Source organism: Primulina tabacum, chromosome 7, assembly GCF_025594145.1.
Source record: "Primulina tabacum isolate GXHZ01 chromosome 7, ASM2559414v2, whole genome shotgun sequence".
NCBI lineage: Eukaryota > Viridiplantae > Streptophyta > Magnoliopsida > Lamiales > Gesneriaceae > Primulina > Primulina tabacum.
This window is the reverse complement of record NC_134556.1, coordinates 39,591,630-39,606,715: the sequence shown is the minus strand read 5'-3', so window position 1 is coordinate 39,606,715 and position 15,086 is coordinate 39,591,630. Positions and strand designations below refer to the sequence as shown.

The window sequence follows — 15,086 nt, the reverse complement described above, 5'->3', positions numbered from 1 at the left end:
CTGATGTCTTTATTTGCTGAACATATATATAAACTACATTTATTATCTGGATAATTAACTCGTGATCTGAAACTGAATTATACCCGACATTAATACAAATACATATATATATATATATATATGTATATATATATATATATGTGTGTGTGTGTGTGTGTGTGTGTATATATGACCAAGTATGAGTCACTTTATAAATATAAAAAATTTAAAGACAATAATTTTTAATGTAAAAGTTCATTAGTTTTATTCTAATGTACAACTTTTTAAAAATATTATTCTAATATATATAACTATAAATGAATGAAGTTATATAAATAGTTTTATAAAGTTTTTAGTATTTATATATCTAATTTCAAAACATACTGTCTTATATCGGAACTAGCTTGGTCCATCCATTATCGTCATTTTGCGAAGCCTTGGATGGATTGAAGATGAACGAGAACATCTATCTAGCTACATACCTTTTACCTACTGTCTCGAATTCGATCATCAAATTGCTTACAGTTTCTTTTTGGAAAAATATTTTAAAAACGTTTTTAATGTTTTATAAGTGAAAAAACTTAAATGCATGTTTGGATTAGATTTTTGTAAACGTTTTTGAAAATATTTATAAAAAAAGTGTAAAACATATTACTTTTGACTGTAAAAATGTTTTTATAGAGTAGTTGTCCAAACATATATTTGTTATTAAACCATTTATAAAAATTTTGTAAAAATTGCTTTTATAAATATTTATCCAAACAAAACATCACATGGTCAAACATATTCATATATACGTGCAGGGACGGAACCACACTACTTTTCAGGTCCAAAAAAATTTTAAATAATTTATATTTAAAATTTTGGATAAATTTGATATTAGCCCGTGTAGATCGATTTTAAATATTAAAGGATTTTAGAGTTTAAAATTCTTAAAATCCTAGCCCGGGTAGAATCGAAAGCGTACACAGATACAAAGCTAGCAGCAATAATTCGACAGATGGTTTACAGAATGCTTGAGTGATTGTCCAGTACTGCATGAATTAAAGAGGAATTTGACATTATATCTATAGACTTGATGAAATTATGGCAATAATATGCATGCAACCATTTTTCTTTAGTAGTCACAACATCGGATTGTGATGGAGCCCCACCCAAATTTTAATTTTTTTTTTGTTTTCTGTATTTTTTATTTTTGTTTTTAAAAGGTGGGCTCCAGCCCCACCCAAATTTTAATTTTTTTTTGTTTTTTATGTGTTTTTTTATTTTTGTTTTATTTTTTTGTTTTGTTAACTTTATTTTATTGAGGTAAATTTGAAGAATTTTTGTTAATATGAGTAATTTTTTTAAAATAACCTTCTGCAAATACCTATAATCAAATTTGACTTTCGCTCGCATTTTGCTCAAAAGGTTGAAGAACTTAATGTAAGTTGATTTTTAAAATTAGCTTTAAATTTCAAATATATTTTTAGACTATATTTACAATAACACACAAATATATTAAATTTAACTAATATGATAATACAATTATGCAGTTGCTACTTATTTTATTATATCTTTATTTAATTTCTATTAATACTAAAATTTTTATAGAATTTTAATTTTTTTTAGTATGAACTGGTATATGTATATAAGAATTGATTTTGAGAAAAATAAAGTACTATTTTGAGAAGTTGCGCAAATTTTCCATGTGAATCGTAGTATGTGATATTGTATGATTTATCAATTATTTGAATTTTGTGCATAATGACTTAAAGGATGTATCAAGCCTTTTGTTTTCTATTAATGTCTATATTATTCTTTGATATTTGTAAATATCATTTTTTTTATCGTTGGTTTTAAAAATGAAGTGAACTGACTTTGGCTTTTGACCAAAATGATTCTTAAGAGTAAAAAAATTTGAAAAATCTTTTATGGAATTAAGATAAGGTCATACATCAATTCAGTCTATGGGTGAAAAAATATCGATTTCAACCCAAATAACTTATCAAGCTGAATTCATTTAAAAAAATCAATGAAACTTGTTAAAACAACTCTTCGTAACAAGATGGAAGCATAGTTTTTCGGAGATTCTATGGTAATTTACATCGAACGAGATTTTGTTGAAAAAATTGATAACAATTTAATAATTAATGAGTTTTATTCTAAGAAAAAGCGAAGAACACAACTTCAGTAGTGTTTTAGCTCCTTGTTTTTGAAGGTATTAAATACTCTTGTTCTATATTTCCATGAAGTCAATGTTTACATATTTTTTATTTTAAATTTTTAGTTAATTATTTATTTTATTAAATACAGTATAGAACGGAGCCAGCCCCAGGTAATTTCGAATCCTGGCTCCGCCCCTGGTGATGGGGTGACATTTTTGAATTTATGTTGGTTCGAACTTACGCCTTTTTCCGGAGAAGTTTATGATACTTCAATCGACTTATTCTTAGGAAGTTGGATTCTTGCAAGTAATATTGAAGCGAATTAGTCCTCTCCTTCCATCTTTGAACGGCTAGCTAGCCGTGCTTTCATAACTGGATGGGACATAATTTTCTAACTTAACTGAAAATACATGCAAGGAAATGGTTGCAGTTGTAATTATGAATCCGGGCTCCACGCTCTGAGAAACGAGTTCTTTGCGCAGAGAATATAATAATTGATGATTAATTAAGATTCCCTCTTATCGAATCTTTGAGTCAAGAAGTTCAAAGTCCTGGCTTGCCACGTCAGCTTGATCCGGGACCCGCTGGTCAGGGTCAACAGGGCTGCTCATTATGGTCGCATTTCGACCCCATGTTTGATGTTTCTTTCTGTGCATGGGGATACTCTTCGTGTCCATCACACACACACACACACACACACACACACACACATATATATATGCAAATCATGTAAAACCAATAATGTATAGCCATAGCCTTCCAAATATACGAGAACGTCTACTTAATTCAATCAAGGTCCTTTGTTTCACCCCAATGTATATAATGATCAAATTAATATACATATATATGTGTGTGGGCACGCGTACATGGATGTCAAATCGAAAGGAAATGGATGGATGGATGACGGTGGACATTCACATTTCATCTTCAAATAGCTTTTGAATTATTGCAACCAAAAAAGAAAGGGAATCTGACCATGCAAGTAAGAATAGAATTTGTCAATGGATATGTGCACTAAATATAAGGAATTGATTCCTGACCATCTCAACAATTTAATTTCCTTCGACGTAAAACTAAAATAGATAACGAAGAACAAGTACTCGTGAGTTGTGATTTCTTAGATGTAATTGAGTTTTTTTTGTTTTGGACTTTGGTTTTCAGATAGATGTAATACACATAACACATGCATGTAGTAAATATTGACACGGCTAAAGAGACCAATGTGTTAGCATCAGGTCGTGGTCAGTATTGATCTTGTCCTAAGTCAGACTAAAGTAAATGAATGGGATCGTGCATTATAGAGTGAGCGTAGATCGTTGCGGCAGATCGTTGGGAGCTTCGACTCTCATGCGACATAGGGAACCCTACATATGATCACATGCATCTTGGCCTTTCCCATTGGTGAGCAGCAAATACCAGCATTACCGAGACGAAGTCACGATCTACCGTGTCGCGCTGTGCTACTTTTGGGTCCTATAATCGGAACAAGAATTGAGTCCACGTGATTTATTTTCATGAATTTATCGATGCCGTTGCATATATAACACAGATGATCGAATGCATAACCTTGAAGCTGTCTGATTTCTAAGAGATTCAAACTCTCCCCCTTTACTTGATCATGTCCCCCAAGATTCGAAATAAGACCTGATGGAAAAAACTGATGTGGAATCCACGCTTGCATGCATATATCCGTGTCAAACACCCCTTGCATTCGAGTGCCCACAACTAAATAACAGCTTCCCTTCATAGAACCTGCCCGCAATTAAAGGGCACAGAATATGTAGCATTTCAAAGCAATTATATATTCTTCTTTCACACAATAATTCATGCACAAGGAATATTCATACATGTGATCTAGAAAAAGTTCAATGCATTATTCCACTGCCTCGTTTTCTTGGAAATTTAGTTACCCGAGAAAAACTTCGCTTTTGGGATCCAATATTAAGGAAACTCAAGGAGGAAAAGACTGTTCAGGGCCCTACAAATTTTTGTATATATATACATGGCTCTCAACCCATTCTCGAAACTCACCAACTTCAAGATCTTGTAATGCATTACACTATCCCCTTCACTAACTCTATAGCTTTCACGATATCTGCAAAACCATCTCTTCCATTTTATACTCTTAAAACACTTTTCATTTTCTTGGCTGAGGTAAGACACTCTTTCATGTATGTATTTACAATTTTTGTCTTTCTTTGAAAATATACCAACATATAGAGTTGAACAACATGCTAACAAGGAGAGGGCCATGATTTTTGTCGAGAATTGGAATGAGGAAAAAATAATTTTTGATCAAGGGTGATCGAACTAGGGGGGAAATCAGGATTTTGGTCGATTTTGTTTTGTTTTGTTTCATTTTGATCGACTTCCTTCATGTTAATGGGCTTGCCATTGCTTTACACTGTCAAAACTCGAAATAAAATACTCATCAAGTTTTGGGTGTTTTCAAGATTCTATATATATCCCCATTTTTCAGTTGATCAGCATATACATATATATGAAACCATGGTGAGTAGTTGATTACGTTTCTTGGGCCTGCATCAATCTTTTGGATATTGAAAAATACATTTGATTATATAAAAATTTTATATTTAAGAGCCACCGGACTCCACCACTACTCAGTTCAAAGACATATTCACATTTGATCTACTCCATTAGACTTGATAATTAATTTATTCTCATCGTACAAACCAATAGCTTAATTATAAGTTCAATCTTGACAGGTAAAATAAACGATATCTAAAGACGAGAATGAGCGGGGTAGGAGATTGGATGTGTGGTGCATGCCATCACCTCAACTTCAAGAAACGTGACTCATGCCAACGTTGTAGTTGTCCCAAGTACGCTACAGAATCTGATGTCTCCTCGTACGCCGCAGCATTGCGGAAGACAGAAATGTTAGCCGGAGACTGGTATTGCGGCGCCATGAACTGTGGTGTGCACAACTACGCGAGCCGAACAAGCTGCTTTAAGTGCGGAGCATTGAAGGATTATTATGGGTATGGTGCGGCAGTTGTTGCGTCCGCTGGCTACGGATACGAAGCCATTCCTGGCTGGAAAAATGGCGACTGGATTTGCTCAAGGTTTGTAAATGTGGTACTAACATATATTTATCGAAGAATTCCAATTTTCTAAAAGACGAAAATATAATTTTATTTCGAGTTTTAGTAAGATGATCGTTTGCAAATATTTTTATGTCTGAATCATGAAATCTAATACATGAACGAGTAACATATATTTATTCGTAATACGAGTCAACCTATGCTCATATTTACAATAAAAAGTAATTTTTTTTTACATAAAAAGTAATTTTTTTCATGAATGACACAAATAGAATATTCGTCATTCAAAATTGATCCATAAAACCATCTCACACAAATTTTTGTGTATATAAATTGATTCAGCGGAATGGGATGCGGCATGCACAATTATGCTAGCAGGACAGAGTGTTATAAATGCAGGACCCCAAGAGATTATGGTAAGCCATCATATGTATCATATTTTATGTAATTTAGTGCTAAATTTATATTATATATTTATTGAATACTTATATATCATGTATTTATAATAATAATAATAATAATAATAATAATAATAATTGGAAATTTACTAATTAATAATAGCTCTTATTTATCATAACTTATTATGTCATTTAATAATTATTTCATTGCTCTATTTTAATTTTGGTTTTCTTTCTTTTACGTTCAGGAGGAGCAATTTGAGGAAATTAAACCAAGGCAGGGCTGCATTTAGAGTCATGAAAAGGATTATCAAGAATTTTTAGACCCCTGCCTATTTCTAAGTCGCTACTATTTTCTTTTTCTTCTTCATTGTCTACCAAATTTTGAATAATATAAGGTTTCATTATTATTGTTGCTTCATTAATACTAGTGCACCGACGCACGCATTGCGTGCTTGTATAATAATTTTCTATAATTTATTTTATTTATATTTAAATGAGAATCAAAATATAATTATAAGAAATAGTGAGAGACTACACTGTAATTTTGATATATAAATTAAAAATAAATTGAAAAATAAAAAAATGACTTCAGTGAGAATTGAACATATAACCTAAACCCTAACAAACAATAACTATATCCACTGAACTATATATAACTTACATTAAAATTTTAACATTTTATTAATATATATAATTATTAAAACAGACCTTGACACCAAAGTTAGTTACTCTAAGTGTCTCAAACTTAATAAAATAGTATAGATATATATGGCGCAAAATGAATATTGGTCATCGTTTTTTACGACCATAGAAATATTAAATTTTATTCTAGTACATGTTTATAGTAACATTCAACGTTAATGTATATAGCGCATACACGTATGATATTGTAGGACATAAAAGTATATAACAGTTGAATTAGAAGATTCGGATAAATATGAATGGATGAAATATTTTATGACATTATTGAGATTCAAAGAATATACATGAAGTTTAATTGAACAAAGGATGTTGGTTTCAAGGTCCAAAATTATTCCCTTAGAAAAGGCATCACAAGTATGATAAACTGATATGTCAATAATTTAGAGAAGATAAGAACCAGATGCGCCTCTTTAGGCATGGAGGGATTCATTGTCTATATACACACACACACACGTGGTGTTAGGCTATTGTAAAACTTATGTAGTTATAAGTCAATTAATAATTGAAGGCAAAAGCTTATGTGAGACGGTATCACAGATCATATTTTTTAAGACGGATATCTTATTTGGGTCATCCATGAAAAAATATTACTTTTTATGCTAAGATTATTAATTTTTATTGTGAATATCGGTAGGGTTGACCCGTCTCACAGATAAAGACTTGTGAGATCGTCTCACAAGAGATCTACTCATAATTGAATTGGGAGAAAAAAGGGTTGAGCCGAAACTACTTGATAATATTGAATCATGTTTTATGACATTAACACTGTCAATTTTAATATCAGAATAATTTAATCATTCTACTTAATGAATCGTTATTTGAACTTTCATGATTCTATAATTACTTTAGTCCCTAAACACATTTTCGATGCAAAGTAAGTATTACCCCATAGAAAAGTTATGTTCATTGAATTTTTTATTTTAAAAAATTATTGCAAACAACTATTATCTTTAAAAATGACAAAAAAATTATTCTTCGAAAAATTTGACAAAATTATCTTACTTAAACAATGGTAAAATATCGTCGAAATTTTTTAAAAATATGTCCTTGAAATATTTAATTTAATACAATTTTAACATAAAATGTGTGAAAAAACATAGTAAAAAAGTTGTATCAGAAAAATATTTTTACTAAATAAATATAAATTATAGTGGAAGTGGTCGTGGCATGGAAGCATTCGAGCAGCAAGAACACACTTGTCACCCCCACGTTCCACAAACTCAATCGACTCATCGCCATACGATCAAACCAAGGATTCAAAGAATTTGATCGCTGTTATTATGCTCTCGGTGTCTTTTGCTTCAATCGCCATTTTCTTCTCGAAAACGCAAATCAAACAGAGTTACAGCCCACTCTTCCTCAGCACAATGAGCCTCTATTCTCATGCTTTTGCCGGCAACCCCATAAGAACCAGAACACCCAAACAGACAGAACCTTTTTCCCCGCAATCGGCGCTCCAAACCTTAAAGACCATCCTTTCGAGCCAATCCCACGAGCCCATCTCTCCTGATTTCAAGGTTTTGCCTTTCAGAAAGGGCAGGCCTTTAGCCGGCACGGTTTCGGAGAATGGGCATAGTTGGCACCTGGGATGGTTGAATTTGGGTGAGTGTAGGGGTTTGTTGGAGAATTCTGAAGTGGGTTTGAGTGAGGATTCGTTGGTTTATTTGGGGTGTAAATACGAGGATGATGCTGTGTACTGGGCTATCGATGTGTCCGAGGCGAGTCAGCTGGTGAGTGAATTGGGTGAGAGACAGTTTTGCTTCGTGGAGCTGAGGACTCTAATGGTAGCCACTGATTGGGCTGATGCCAAAGCCATGGGTGAGCTTGCCATTGCTGGGCACGTAAGGTTTCTTTACCACTTCTACATGTTTATTAACTCAACTTATGGAGAGTTCTGCTTGCTGTTTGATGCGAATTAACGTGCAGTTACAAGGAAGAAGAGGAGTTTATAACGAGTTCTTGAAATTATACAAGTTGTATAACCACTTGTGTTGTTTTTTGTCTGTCTAAAGATGTGTAAACTATTGGCAGTTAAAATAATCAGGATTGATCATCGAGTATGAGCTGTTGAAGTCAACTAAGAAAATTAAGTTAGAAAGCGGAAAGCTTCTCGCTTAGGACACTCTTCATATTAGTTTGTGATTGATTTTGATGAAGTGATATGCTTGGCCTAATAGAGTCCTCCACACTGACCACACATCATTCCACACCAATCATCACCCAATCCTAATATAACATAGGGAAAAAGGGGCGAGGATAAGAAGGTAAGAAAGCTCGTTGGATTCTTCCCTTCCGCTGGAGCATTCATTTTTTCTAAGGACGACGGAATTTTAAATGGGCTTGGGAATTATTGCTCTGCAAAACAGCGATTCTTGTTTCTTAACTGAATTAAAAAATATATTGGCTTTCATTGTGTTTAATTTTGGAAGTGTAGCCTCCACTTTTTGTTTCCTAGTTTTGGGAGATGCTGTATGCAGCAAGAAAATATTCGTTTCAGTTTACTGAACGTACATGAAACGGATGGTCCACTATTTTTAACCAGTTCTATGTACATCCTTTTATTTTTTTGTCTCTTGGTTCTCAAACGCTGAAGTAACTCTGCGATTTGCAGACTTGTATTTGAAGTTTCTGACTTCTTATTTTATCAGGCTAGAGCCTTGCTAGAATGGCATAACTTATCTCGTTTTTGTGGGAGTTGTGGAGCTAAGGCAGTCCCCATGGAAGCTGGGAGACGGAAGCAGTGTGCAAACGAACTGTGCAAAATGAGGTTTTATCCTCGTGTTGATCCAGTTAGTATCTGACATTATGACTGCCAAAAAAAAATATGTTTCTAAAACCAATAATATGTATTCCTTCCATTGTGCCAATAGGTTGTTATTATGTTGGTTATAGACAAGGAAAATGACCGTGCATTACTAAGTAGACAGTCAAGATATGTACCTCGTATGTGGAGTTGCCTTGCAGGCTTTATAGAGGTCTGTATGTAAGGATTTGCCTCTCTTGAATTTCTACTCCATGCTCTCTAAATCTATCGAATTTCCAGTTATTTTCCTTCTTCCAACCCAACCCCAAGTCCCTCTCTTTTCCCGATTTTATGACCCTAATTGGTAAAACTAGCCAGGAGAAAGCTTAGAAGAGGCAGTAAGGAGGGAAACGTGGGAGGAGACTGGCATTGAAGTTGGTGAAGTTGTGTACCACAGTTCTCAGCCGTGGCCTGGTTCGCTACTTCTTTTTATCCCCCTCCCCCTCTCTCTCTCTGTGTTTGGCGTCAGTTTTTTGAATCATGGATTTACCTTTATTTAAAATGAACAAATGAAGATAAAATACATTTCATAAAACAGCCCTGAACTTTTCCATTTGGAATATAGTTAGTATTTCTTTTGGGAAAAGAAGGAAATAAAGGATACAGTCTACATTGGATTTCAGTATCTTAATATTTGCCTTGTATGTGCATAACTGCATTTTGCATTTACTAGGCTTAAAGTTTTCATCTTGTCATGATATTCTTAAATGATGTAGTGCATTTTGAGTATTGGCGTGTTATTTAAAACAAGTACCACATATTTAGACCATTATGATCCTTGTTATTGAATGGCTCTAAGTCCCGAAGCAATAAATGGGTAATTTGGGCTCTATACGGGTTTGTCAAGTGAGAAAAAGAAATGGCATGGTAGATCTGAAAATTACTTTCATTTTTAGAAAATTCAAGGAATGTTCCCGTCATAAATCGTTATATGTCAACTTTGTTGCGTCTCATTTGGCTTTAACTGATGGAGTTGTGAGAAGCGTCAAATTATGGGGTACCACCGGTTTTCAGACACTGACTTTGTCCACACAGTGGAATCAAAGAGCAAGAGGAGCAAATGTTGAAATTTACCCAAATATTTGGTTCAAATGCTAAATTTAATTTAGCTGGCGTGCTTTCTAAAGCAGTCCGATTGGCTCTGCCATTCCTGTTACGAATTTTTTTAAGGCTTGCTCTAAACAGTGTGTGGCATGTGTTTGCAAATCTCATCTGGTATAGATGCCTTAATTGTACTAGTTTCAATTGTTTCGCCTCAGTTGGACCCAGCAGCATGCCATGCCAACTAATGGTTGGGTTCTTCGCATATGCTAAATCAGTTGAGATACAAGTGGATAAGGAGGAGCTAGAAGGTAGGTTTTCAAACTACACTTCAAGTTCTTTATTTTCTGTCATCTCCACATCATTTTAATTGTCAATCACACACAATTTTCCCTAATATAATTGTGGCCGGAGATCTACAATGTGCCAAGCCCCTCACAATCAACTATACTAAAACTCGATTCTAATTCAAGAACACTCAAAGACCAGATTAAATTCGAAATTTTGTACTAGTTGGAGATCGAGCTCTACTATTATTTCAATTTGAGCTTGAGCGGGTCAACTCGACCTGGATGCACCCTAACTTGTTTATTTACCATGGAATGAACTTATTCTGAAGTACTGATAGCAATGCCACCTATGTATAGATGCTAAATGGCATAGTAGAGAAGACGTAAAGAAAGCTCTTTCATATGCTGAATACAAGAAGGCTCAGAAAAGTGCAGCTGCTAAAGTGGAACAAATGTGCAAAGGGGTCGAAAAGGGTCAGCAGTTGTCTGCAGATTTCAGCATCGAAAGCGGCGAGCTTGCTCCTATGTTTATTCCGGGACCGTATGCCATTGCTCATCATCTAATCACTTCTTGGGTCAATCAGGTTGCATCGAAGGGTGTCGAAACACAGAAACAAGAGAGTGGTTCTCAATCGAATTTGTAAACTTAGAAAAGGTATCCAAATTATGGAAAATAAGCATATTTCCTGAACTTTTGATGGTCGCAAATTGCCAATTCATTTTCTACTTTATGTATGGTTATTTCATTTCTATGTATAATTCTATCACTCGGACTATCTTCGTTGGATGAAGGATAACACTCCCACTGTAATATTTAACGCAAGATGCACAGAAAATACTGGGTAAATTATCAGTACCTTTTATAAAAAAAATTGAAAATTAGTTTGTGTGTGTAATCTATATCTATATTCTATATCTATATAAATATATGAATGTGAATTGTGAATTTACATAAATATTTTTATCTTCATTTAATAATAATCATTAATACATGTTTTCTTTTTCATATATTCTTTTAATAATAATCATTAATACATTTTTATTTTTTTCCATATATTCTTTTAATAATAATCATTAATACATTTTTATTTTCAAATTTAAAATTTACCTTTTTCATATATTCTTTTAATAATATTCTATATCTATATTTCTATTATCCTTATCTTCATTTAATAATAATCATTAATACATTTTTTTTTCGTATATTCTTTTAATAATAATCATTAATACATTTTTATTTTTAAATTTAAAATTTACATAAATTAATACATGTTTTCTTTTTCATATATTCTTTTAATAATAATCATTAATACATTTTTATTTTTAAATTTAAAATTTACATAAATTAATACATGTTTTCTTTTTCATATATTTTTTTAAAAATAATCTATATCTATATTAATATATGTTTTCTTTTACATATATTCTTTTAATAATAATCATTAATACATTTTTATTTTTAAATTTAAAATTTACCTTTTTCATATATTCTTTTAATAATATTCTATATCTATATCTCTATTATCCTTACCTTCATTTAATAATAATCATTAATACATGTTTTCTTTTTCATATATTCTTTTAATAATAATCATTAATACATTTTTATTTTTAAATTTAAAATTTACATAAATTAATACATGTTTTCTTTTTCATATATTCTTTTAATAATAATCATTAATATATTTTTATTTTTAAATTTAAAATTTACATAAATTAATACATGTTTTTTTTTTCATATATTCTTTTAATAATAATCTATATCTATATAAATATATGAATGTGAATTGTGAATCTAAATATATCTACAATTCACATTCGAGATCAAATTCACAGAAAATCACTATCATAATGTTATAAATTGTTAGTATTACGAACATTAAGGTAATAATGAGAAGACGAATAGAGATGAGTGTGATTAAATAAAATTAAATTATTAATAAATATTAAGGTCATATAACACATTTTTTTCCCCATTTAGAATGTAGATATATTTAGATTACTTATGTATCAACAAAAATACGTGATTGATAGAAAATATTTGTATGTAAGTGATTTCATTGCAAACATTTAAGTTATTTAATCAATTTTCAATATATGATGCTAAATATATATTACTAAATAATATATTATATATTAATCTATTAAATATATAACTTTCATTTGTGAGCTTACTATTATATTATTTTTTTTGTTTTACAATTTGTCATGATAATGGTGTTATTTAAGTCATTTTTTATCTTAGTTTAATAAGATCATTAATAGTGTATTTAACTCAATCAAACTAATTATTATTTTAATTTACTTTTAAATTTAATTTTAATTACTTAAATTTATACATTGCCGTCAAATAATAATAGGAAGACAAAGGGAGATGAGTCGGATTGAATAAAAATAAATTATTAATAAATATTTAGTCAATTTTTTTATAAATGATGCTAAATAAATATTACTAAATAATATGCTCCATTTGACCATTTTGTATTCTTGCAATGAGATGAGTTATTTTACCCTAGCGTTAACATGTTTAATTGTTATATGTCATTTGTATTGATCATGTAATTGTGTTTGGATTGTTTATGTGATTTGTTTGTTTGCACAAAGAAAAGAGAGAACAAAATCAAATATCCAACAAAAATGGTTATTTTTTAATTTTTTATTGTCGAGATATTTTGTTAATTTTTAAACACATAATGCATGTTTTCTGTTTGCTTAGATTACTTGGTTTGAAGTGACTTAGAAAATACTAAAAAAATTGAAATATTTCTTCGTTTTTACCTTATATATCAGAATATCAAGAGATAATATTTTTTATTTATTGGGGCAATTGCAATTAGAGGAGTTTTTTTACCCTAGCGTTAACATGTTTGATTGTTATATGTCATTTGTATTAATCATGTAATTGTGTTTGGATTGTTTATGTGATTTGTTTGTTTGCACAACGAAAAGAGAAAACAAAATCAAATATCCAACAAAAATGGTTATTTTTCAATTTTTTATTTTTGAGATATTTTGTTAATTTTTAAACACATAATGCATGTTTTCTGTTTGCTTAGATTACCTTGTTTGAAGTGACTTAGAAAATATTAAAAAAATTGAAATATTTCTTCGTTTTTACCTTATGTCTCAGAATATCAAGAGATAATATTTTTTATATATTGGGACAAATGTATTTCCAAACTTCTGTCTATAAATCAATATTTAAAATTTTTACGACATTATTATATTCTCTAATCAATTTGTTTTACTTAGATTGATAGAAGGCATTTTAGTTTGAGTTTTTATATATTTGCTTATATTATTTTTGTAATATTATTTATTATGAAAATAATAGGTGAACTACAAAATTTGGTAGGTCTAAGAGTCCTCTGGTGAACGACAAATATGGATAAATTATTAAAATATATAATATCCAGTAGATTTTTGGCATGCGATTTTGTTCTAATTCAATGATTATGCATGATTCTAAATTTTTATTATATCACAAGTTAACACATGCCTAATATTTTTCTATGGTTTAAGAAAAATTGTGTGACTTCCTCCAATATTATCTCGATATATTTCGAGGTGACAACAAGATTGTTTTTGTCTCTTTTTTTAGTCAAAGTGTCTAACCAGCTAATTCATAACATATATGATGGTAGCATAGAAAACCCTCGTCAAATAAATTCACTTAGCCAAATATTGAAATTCAAATAAAATTCTACAATATTTCATCAAATTAATTTTGACTATCATAAAATGCTCATGAAATCTAAATGATTATATTATTAGATGAGAATCATGAGATATTGAATGAGACAAATACTTTGACATATATTTGAATGATATCTCATATGCATATCTTAATTACATTATTCGTATCTCTTCTCAAGATTTTTAAAATACAATAATTAATTTTATATATCGTTCCACAAGATATAAAATATTATAAAACAAAATATAAACTCGATAGAAGAAAATTTGTTTAGTTTCAATGAATAATATAATATTATGTTCTAAACGCAACAAATGAGATTGAAACTATATCATCCTCATGACATGATGCACGCAATCATTATTTCAAAGCTTCCAAAAAATGACGATCAAGATGGCTTTCTTCAATTGCATCAAATTAAATGAGGACAATGTTGATAATATTGATACTAAATATATAAAAATGATATCACAAATATCACAATATTTGAAGAAGGTGCAACATCATTCATTGGTTATGTTGTTGAAGAATATATAGGTTATACATATTTTTAGTTACAAGTGAAAACTTATCACGAGAAAAGGCATTTTTTCTTAAGAGTTAATAGTTGATGATTGTCAAAAGCGGAAAAATCATTTAACAATAAAAAAATAGTCGGGAAAATAAGATTATCAGATAAAAACAATGTAGAAAACAGAAAAAATGGCGTGATAAAGAAGCAAACTACGAGCATGTCAGATCCCCGATAAAGATTGTAAATAATATAATAGATGTTAAAGACGATCAGATACTTGCTGAACATACCAAAATAGTTATATGCATATTATAACAAACTACGACAAAGAGTTGTTGAGTTGTCAAAATCAACTAAGAAGCATATTGAAAAGTGTGTCAAGTGGATAAGATAATTTATCTGATTCATATACCGTCTATGGTCATGATTTTTTATTTTTTATGACTT

The 15,086-nt window shown here is 30.7% G+C and overlaps 2 protein-coding genes across 2 annotated transcripts; both read left to right on the top strand.

The window, feature by feature from the left end:
* The first annotated feature begins 4,140 nt into the window (after nt 1–4,140).
* LOC142551993 (uncharacterized) lies at nt 4,141–6,006 on the top strand. Its single transcript, XM_075661550.1, has 4 exons — nt 4,141–4,280; nt 4,853–5,212; nt 5,534–5,607; nt 5,838–6,006. Exons 2-4 carry the CDS (start codon nt 4,881–4,883, stop codon nt 5,849–5,851), a joined length of 420 nt encoding a protein of 139 aa, XP_075517665.1. The 5' UTR covers nt 4,141–4,280; nt 4,853–4,880; the 3' UTR covers nt 5,852–6,006.
* A 1,449-nt stretch (nt 6,007–7,455) lies between these two features.
* On the top strand, nt 7,456–11,169 carry LOC142551986 (nudix hydrolase 19, chloroplastic). Its single transcript, XM_075661540.1, has 6 exons — nt 7,456–8,135; nt 8,943–9,083; nt 9,165–9,269; nt 9,412–9,511; nt 10,357–10,449; nt 10,786–11,169. The coding sequence occupies exons 1-6, from the start codon at nt 7,575–7,577 to the stop codon at nt 11,070–11,072; spliced, it is 1,287 nt and encodes a 428-aa protein (XP_075517655.1). The 5' UTR covers nt 7,456–7,574; the 3' UTR covers nt 11,073–11,169.
* The last annotated feature ends 3,917 nt before the right edge of the window (nt 11,170–15,086 follow it).